The sequence below is a fragment of the Bison bison genome, unplaced genomic scaffold (genome assembly GCF_000754665.1).
Source record: "Bison bison bison isolate TAMUID 2011002044 unplaced genomic scaffold, Bison_UMD1.0 scf7180017863702, whole genome shotgun sequence".
NCBI classification, from domain to species: domain Eukaryota; kingdom Metazoa; phylum Chordata; class Mammalia; order Artiodactyla; family Bovidae; genus Bison; species Bison bison.
The window spans coordinates 1869156-1878017 of NW_011494274.1; the positions used below are offsets into that span (position 1 = coordinate 1869156).

The 8862-nt window shown below is 47.5% G+C and overlaps 1 protein-coding gene across 1 annotated transcript in view; it reads right to left on the reverse strand.

Moving 5' to 3' along the window:
* The window catches only part of PTDSS1 (phosphatidylserine synthase 1), a 68013-nt gene that overhangs the window by 37641 nt on the left and 21510 nt on the right, over positions 1-8862 (reverse strand). Inside the window, exons 3-4 of the mRNA XM_010833477.1 lie at positions 4914-4958; positions 2107-2231 (exon numbers count right to left, since the gene is read on the reverse strand). Coding sequence (XP_010831779.1) covers positions 2107-2231; positions 4914-4958 — 170 coding nt within the window. The remainder of the gene's footprint in view (positions 1-2106; positions 2232-4913; positions 4959-8862) is intronic.

The following is an 8862-nucleotide window of genomic DNA, read 5'->3' on the forward strand; positions in this document are numbered from 1 at the left end:
CCTTGGAAACCAGATTTTAAATGCCAGTGTCAGCTCTTTGGGGGATTGTAATTATTGACATAACAATAGGATATCCCTGTGATGTTAAGTCGGAGAAGGCAGTGGCACCCCACTCTAGTACTCTTGCCTGGAAAATCCCACGGGTGGAGGAGCCTGGTGGGCTGCAGTCCATGGGGTCTCGAAGAGTCGGACATGACTGAGCAACTTCACTTTCACTTTTCACTTTTATGCATTGGAGAAGGAAATGGCAACCCACTCCAGTATTCTTGCCTGGAGAATCCCAGGGATGGGGGAGCCTGGTGGGCTGCCATCTATGGGGTTGAACAGAGTCAGACATGACTGAAGCGACTTAGCAGCAGTAGCAGCAGTGATGTTAAGTTCCTAAGGAAGGTGGATGTCAAAGTGTTATGAGATTTCCTCTCCCCCATCCACTGTGAGAACAAGCCTGCTGCTGCTGCTGCTAAGTCGCATCAGTCGTGTCCGACTCTGTGCGACCCCATAGACGGCAGCCCACCAGGCTCCTCTGTACCTGGGATTCTCCAGGCAAGAACACTGGAGTGGGTTGCCATTTCCTACTCCAATGCACGAAAGTGAAAAGTGAAAGTGAAGTCGCTTAGTCATGTCCAACTCTTAATGACCCCATGGACTGTAGCCTACCAGGCTCCTCCGTCCATGGGATTCTCCAGGCCAAGAGTGCTGGAGTGGGGTGCCATTGCCTTCTCCAGAGAACAAGCGTGACACACCAGCAAATCTACCTGGAAGTTAGTTTATCATACGACCATTCTGACTCAGGAAACTCGTGGCAGGTAATAACTATAACCTGGCATATCCTTCCCCTAGTCTCTGTTTCATAAGACACCTGGGGGCATCAAACACTCGTTATCGTAACTGTATGTTTAAGGCACTGTCTTAAGGGCAAGTGTAGGTTTTGGACCCAGATGGATCTTAGTTTAAGCTTCTATTTCCTCCTTGGTAAAATGAGGATATGAACATATACACCATATGTAAGGCACTATATATAAAGCACCCAGCTCGGCCTGGCCGAGCAGACAATCCACAATCAACAACTGTTGTCAACCTCACTCTTAACTGTTACGATCAGCATCATTAGAAACTGGAAGTCACCCTGTACCTTTCTCTTCCCTTAGAGGAAGAATCTCAAGACAGACTTTGCTCCTTGAGACTTTCAAATAATTTTTGGCCTTCTTATTTTTGTCTTTAACACATCCTTTTATAAAAGTTAAAGATAAAATCTGGAAATACCATTCCAAGAAGGGTCTGACCAATCTCGACTACGCTAGAATGATCACTTTTTCGACTTTTAGCTAACTCCCTCTGTACCTCGTTCCTGCTTGTTAAACAAGGACCCACCTATGGCCTAAATGTCTGTTCTTCTTTTCTGACTGTTGCTAGGTAGTTCTTCAACCTGTACTAAACATCAGGCCTTTTTAAAAATTGAAAAAGGAACAGTATTACAGTATAAAATAATCTCTTCACTAAAAGCCGAAGCCATTAGTCATTTTAGACAAGAACAAAGTTATTTATTGTGGCTTCATAAAAGTAATGAATGAAATGGCTTCCCTCATTACAACTTGGCCCCTTCGTGGCAAGCAGGGGGGAAGGATCGGGGCATCAGGGCTGGAGTCGGGGGGCGGAGGGGCTGCGGGAGACACTGACGGGCTGGGCTGCCACCACTGGAGGACTGGTGCGTGAAGCACCATGCTGGGCCTTCGTCTAGGCCACAGCAAACGTCCAAGGTAAGCATTATGTCACTTTACAAAAGAGGGAACAGGCTGCAGGTCCACAGCCCAAGGCCCCACAGCTTACAAGTGTCAGGGGCAGAGTTCCCACCTACGGCTGATGGTAACGCTCATCTCTTCCTACCACCCGCTTTGGGCCAAGAAAGGATTCACATTCCTGGACTGGATCACTCATCATGGAAACAGGCACCACACCAGCCCACCCAGAGACTGGTGCCGAGGTTATCTACGTAGGAAATATAGGGAAAATTTCTATGTAGGACCAATTTAAGATATGAAGCCAACATTACCTCCTACACCCAAGGGGTCAACCAGCTTCTCTAACTCACAGCGGACAAGTACGTACCATGACGTCTGCTTCCCTTGTAGCATAGCGAAGGTTTGGATCTAGCCAGTACATCAAGGATTTAACCTGCTCGAAGTTCAGGAAGAGGAGGAATACCAGGAACAGGAAGTAGAGCACGCTGAGCCCTGCAGGAAACAAGAAACACCCTCAGGTCCAGGAAGGGAGCCGGTGTCAGGCGGCATGATGCTTAGTGGCCCCAAGCAGACACTGGTGTTGAAATGTGGGCTGTGGGGACCCCTCACGTGACAAGCTGGCCTTTCCTTTGATGACAATTTGACACTCGGTCCTCATCTAGAAAGAGATGCTGACACTGGGAGCTGGAGGGGTGGCAGATGACCGGTGAGGGGGTGGATAAGAAGACCCGGGACTCGGGCCAGGACGGCAGGCAGAGGCGATCAGGTGGGTTCCTGGAAAGAGGGTCCATAGCCCGCATGTGGCTAGGAGCTGGCGGAGACGGGAAGGGAGTGAGGCCGCTAGGAAGGGACGGCCAGGGCTCAGGGCTACTGTGAAGACCACAGACTTGACCTGAAGTCAAAGGAGGAGCCCCTGACGGGATCCAAATAGGAAAATGAGGTGACCTGGAGAACATTTCAGGAGATGGCCTCTGGCCACTTGCATGGAGACTGGACTGGAGGCAGGCAAGGAAGGCCTGGCAGATGGCTCGGTTTGGGGTTTGAGGGGTGAAAGGTGGCCCAGGGTCACTCATCCCCCCACTTACACCCCACATTAACCCCTGTGGGCATCATGATATGGTCACACCACATCGTAAGTGGTAGCCTAATAATCGCCCATGTCATTTAAAAAAGAAAGTCAATAGTCTACCGTAAGAAGGCAAAAGCCTGCAAAGATATTTTAGAAAGACTTGAGAACCAGCCACCAATGGCTTTGTACTTTCCCTCTTCTTTTCGAATCTGCTGGGATGAAAATGCTTGTGGAGGACATCTAGACGCTGTGATACAAACGACCTTGGACCACAGCACCCCATCCAAAGTGGGCTGGCACTGGTCCCCAGGGAGCCGCTCCAGAGGAGAGAGTGTCCGTGGCTGGAATGGAATCCTCCGAGGCGGCTACAGCGCAGGCTGGTAGACAGGGCCTCTCCTGGTCCTCGGGGCGGGGGGGTTGGCTCAGAGGACACAGCTGACTTGGTCGTGTATCCCAGGGCCCAGGGTGCATGTGTTTTTAGACAAGTCTATAGGATAGCCTTCTTATGTATTATTATGTACTAGCTACTTTTACTGGTACTTTTGACTGCAAATACCTCCCACGACACCTTCTCATTATGACCCTTTTGAAATAATTATTTTGGGATACAAAGAAAGTGTGGACCACGAGGCCCTGTGTGAACGAGAGTTCACAGTTGGGCTTCAACATCCCCGAAGGCCTGAATATCATATGTAAAACTGTGTGTGTGCCTGTGTGTGTGTGTGTGTGTGTGTGTGTATACACTGGGAAAGGGTCTATAGTTCTCATCAGGTTATCAAAGGGTTCCAGGACTCCAGGGAAGCAATAAAATTGTTCAGTACCTAGAATGGACCATATGAAATTAGAAAAACTAGATGTAGCCATCTAGCTGAAAATGACTCACAACTTTTAAGTGGCCATATTAAGTCCATGAGCTCTAAGTATAATACAACCAGAACTATATTTTAAGAAATGGAAATGAGTCACATACTTACCTGCAAAAAAAAAAACCCTCCCGTGGCATGCCCCGGCCCTTCCCAAGCCCTGCAGTCCCACCTACATCCAGCTCTGCCTCTCCTGGTCTGGCCTGCCTCTAGTATCTTCCTGGATCCTTCTCTGCAGGCAGGTTTCTGCTTAAGCACACTTCCTTCGCGCCTCCCATCACCTCCAAGTGAAAGCAGCTACTAGTCAGTGTCGCTTCTTGTGGTTTTAATAAACTTCCTGCCACTTGGAGACATCTGCTTTGCTCAGATTACTGATTTGTTTCCCAGTGTGCTCGCTACAGCCGCCCTCCCTGCACCCGGCCTCTCCGCCTGCAGGCTCAGGGCCACAGGAGCCACCCACTCGGGACTCGGTGAACACCTGCTGAGCACACGACCGAGACTCACCACTGAATTCAGAGACTTACTTATGATCTCTGAAGGTGAAAAATAAACAGACTTGAGCATAATCTCCATTTTAAGGGTCCCTTCGCATAAGATTGCCCTATCTGAACCTTGAATAACTTTTTTGGATGATTACTTAGGTAAAATGAAGCCAAGCCCCAAAGTTTTGAAGATTAGATTTAAATCCACTTGGGTGGTTTTACTCTTTGGACTAGAAATCAAGTAAATGTCATAAGAGACCCAACATGTATATGCGACGCTCATCACTAAACTGTAGTTCAAATCAGGGCTCTTTGCTAAGACCTCTCCTTTTCTGAGTTTTTTCCCACTTGCGACACCAGGGAGATTGCTGGGGTTTCGGTCCCTCCTGGATGCTGACAAGGCAAACACGCTCATACGATGCACCTGAGCTTCACTAGCGATGAGCCCCGTCAGGAAGAACAAGCCACACGCCCTCACATCAGATCCCGTGCATTAATGGACAGCAGTGTTGGGAGGCTGGGGCGGGGGAGGCCAGGCAGGGAGGGATTGAAACAGTTCACGTGTATAAGAATTTCCGCTGTCACCAGCACTTTATTTTGTAGCAAAGCATTTTAATAACAAACTGATACCAGGAACACCAAAAAGTAAAAAACTATTAAGTTTTACAGTAGAGCGGTAAGAAAAACTGCTCTAACATAAAAGGAAAAAAGATCTGTTGAGAGTAGAATGGATTTTGAAACTGACTAATGTGCAACTCACCAAAGACCATTCGCCACAAGGCCGGATGAGGCCGGGTAAAGGGACCTGCGGAGATAACATTACAAGGTCAGAACAGACTACTTTCAAACCAAGACCAAAATAAAGATAGTGCTGCTGATTTCCACAGAGATAAGGGGTTAAAAAATCCTCTCTACTGTCAAAACTTTTTTCTAGGAAAACTCTGGGAGGTCAAAGTCTAGGTTGAAAGGTTTTATCTACATTGTAACAACTGTCCCCACAATTGTAACAGGCATGAATTACAACAGAGGCTTTTTTTTTTTTTTCCTTAAAGCTTTGTCTTCAGAATCAGATGATAATTTCCCATAGACACAATGACAGTGAGTAGGTCACCAGACCAGCCTTTCACTGCATGCAATACTTACTAGATCTGAACAAGAGATCTCACAGCTTTGTTCTGGACATCCTGTGTGTGTGTGTGAGAGAGACAGACGGAATCGTGTGTGTGTGTGTGTGTGTGTGTGTGTGTGTGTCAGACAGACAGACAAGACTGTGATGGACGAACAATAAAAGAGAGAAACACTGTGCTTGGAGTGTGTGTGTGAGAGAGAGAGAGACAGACAGACAGACAGACAGACAAGACTGTGATGGACCAACAGTAAAAGAGAGAAACACCGTGCTTGGAGGGTGTGTGTGTGTGAGAGAGAGAGAGGGAGAGACACACACACACACACACACAGACAAGACTGTGACGGACCAACAATAAAAGAGAGAAACACTGTGTTTGGAGGGTGTGTGTGTGTGTGTGTGTGTGTGTGTGAGGGAGAGAGAGACACATACACACACACAGACAAGACTGTGACGGACCAACAATAAAAGAGAGAAACACCGTGCTTGGAAAACAAGTGAGATGCGGAGTGACACAGAGCAAACGCTTGGAGCCGGGAACACGTGGGCCTTTGATCATGACTTCTGGTAACAAAACACCTCTCACCAGTTCAGATACACAGATACACATTTCACAAACCAGAAGCCAAAATTTCACAGGATGAAACTTACTACATGTGATATAACAATATGTTGCCTTCTATTTTATCTCATTAAAAAGAAAAAAAAAAAAGTAATAGAAGATGAATGCAAGTAATCTGGGCCTTGATCCACTAAACTGATTTACCACTAACTGAAGGGTTACAGCTGGCAAATACTGACCACTGTTCTAGAGGGCCCCTGACCTAGTTTGGGGCTGCCCAGGCCTCCCGGCACTTGGAGGATTTCCAGCGGTGTGATCCCTTATCTCCAGGAGAGAGGCCAGAACTTGCGGCCCAGCCTTCTCTATAACCGGGTCTCGATCCTATAGCTGCACCTGTGCCAGGGAACGTCAGAGGCTGGGGACAGTGGAGGGAGGTATGCAGAGTGCTCCTCTCCCCGCTCCATCCCTGTGGTCCTGGCCGCCAGGGACAGTGGTGGGAGGCGGCATCCCTCACGCTGGTGAAGCTGGCGCTGGGGACACCACAGCAGAGGCAGTTCCATTTAGTACGCACTGCAGACGTGACAGTAACACAGACTATGGTCAAGGCTCACTCATGGACCAGGTCTGGGTGATGGGTCAGCTCAGAAGTTAGCTAGGAGGGGGGGCCTGGCTTCCTGGCCCTCCCAGGATTCCTCCAGCTAGTTAACATCCGAGAACACGCGCTTGCATCAGCAGAGTCAGCTTCTGTTGCTTGTGACCTGGAATCCTCCCTGAAGCAAACACTACATTGTAATTTTTATTCTGTAACTCATTCCAAATGGCCTATTTCTTCTTAAAAAGGCTACACTGAAACACATTCTACCTGCTTTCTTTGGATGAACCAAATTCATATGAGGAATACTGACTCAGATTCTGGGTTTACATGTTGAGAGTTCCGAAATTAAGTTTGTGAGGGACTCTGCTTCATCCCAGTGAATATGGTGTCTGAGTTTTGGATGGCAAGCAGTGAGAGCTCAGATACTGAGCAATTTAATAATAGGTTAATAACTCTGTTTGATTTCTGAGTTCTGACAGCAAAGATTCGGATTGCAAGGGATACCTGTATTCTTTTTAATCAGCTGCTTTTTTTCTCAAAAAAGGCAAAGTGAAACACAGAAACCAGAATCCCCTTTCAGGTAACACAACCTGGTTAACTTTCTTTGCCAATTATTGGAAAACTGATAGTTCCATTTGTCATCTTTTAAGTTAATTTTCTCCTTCAAATGCTCTTCTTCACGGATGCTGGGTAATAGCTTCACTTGTCACCAGGAATGACTTGTCCTTCAGTAGCAGTCTGGCTTGCAAGTGTTACTCCATCCAAACTACTGAATTAACCTTTCAGACAGAACAGGGGACTCCAGCTTTCTCTATGACTTCCTTTTACAAGGTGAAACTCTGAATCTATTATTTGGCTTGCAACAGAATTCCATGCCCAATTGACACTTTGAAACCACAGAGTGTTATTCTCAAGAGCACTCCTGACTCTAACAGTCAGCGGTGCTTTCCTTAACTCTTATTGGGTAGCAGGCCAGAGGGTGAGACACACCACCCCTTAGTCCTCCTGGCAGATGATGCGAGGACCACCATCGTTCCCTTTCTACAGATAAAGGCATCGGGGCATAAGGAACTCACTCACGGCCACACCTCTCCAGGACTCCACCTTCAGGTCTGGAGAACCCACGGCACTGTTCCATCAACTGTCAGAACTGGGAAAGCTCGGGAGATCGGGGCCGGGAAGGGGGCACAGAGCGAAGGGTCTGAGCCAGGACTGTCTCGGGGCCAGGAAAGGGGCAGAGAAAAACAAGCTAGTGAATGGAGCTTAGCGCTACTACGATATGGAACTGATAAGATCTGTTAAGATGGGAAGGATGAGAGGGCAGGGAACTGATACAAGACCCCGCACACTGACCAGTAGAAAGGCCTCCAAAGTCATCGTCAGCCTGTGGTTACTCTAAGAGTGGCCTTCTGAAAGCAGAACTCAGCCCTTTCTTCTAGCTAACCCTAAGCAGGACAATTTCAGAGTAAATAAGAGGATAGAGTGGTTGAGCAATGTGGGGTTGATGGGGCCTTAAGTTCTCTCCAACCCAACGTGCAACTGCTTCAGCTCAAGACTTATGTCTCTCTGTCTGGCTGTCATTCCTGATACAGACATGTCCCAGGGCCTGGAAAGAGAATATCCATCTTACTGCACTGCAGTTTGGTTCTTTAAAGCCTTATCTTGATTTACGGCTATGGAATTTTTCCCTCTTTTCTCCAATATCCCACCTATATACCATAGTATTACATCATAAATGTTTCTCATAAAATACGATTTCTAAAACTGCCCTTTCTGCCTTGCATTTGATCTAAGGAAGACTTCAGAAATCTAATGTGGGGGGTTTCAGAAGAGACAGTGGAGCCCCAAGGAGCTCTGTCCTGAACTGGGTGGGAACAGACCACCAGGGCCTTTTACCTACAAAAGGTGAGATATAAGGCCAGCCTGGAATGTTAGGTAACCTTTCAGGAGCTAACTTTAAACCCAATCCAGGCCTTATTTCAGTTGTCCAATACCCCCTTACCCCCTCTTCTTTTTAAGAAGAAACTCTGAATGCTTTTGTGTAGTATTTTCAGAAGTAGATGCTAGCAGATTTACTCACACAGTAGTCTCTTCACTATCAGAGACAATAATATTGCTAAAAATACTATTTTGCCTTTTAAAAGATGGAGGATGAGACTGGCGGTTTCCTATAGGATGAGCCTTGATACTTACACTCATTGGTGTTCACACACATTTGGCTCTGCCAATCAAGTCACCTCTAAAACCACGCCTCCTACGGCATCCACCTGCCCAGGTGGGCAGAGCCATCCTGGACCATTTACCTCATCCCAATGCCTGCCCACAGATCTCACTCCCCTGCAAACTATTTTCTTGGTGGGCTTCCTCTGCCCAGTATTACAGCCAGGACATGCAGGAGGGGTGGTCCATCTCATGGCGGAGGGCGG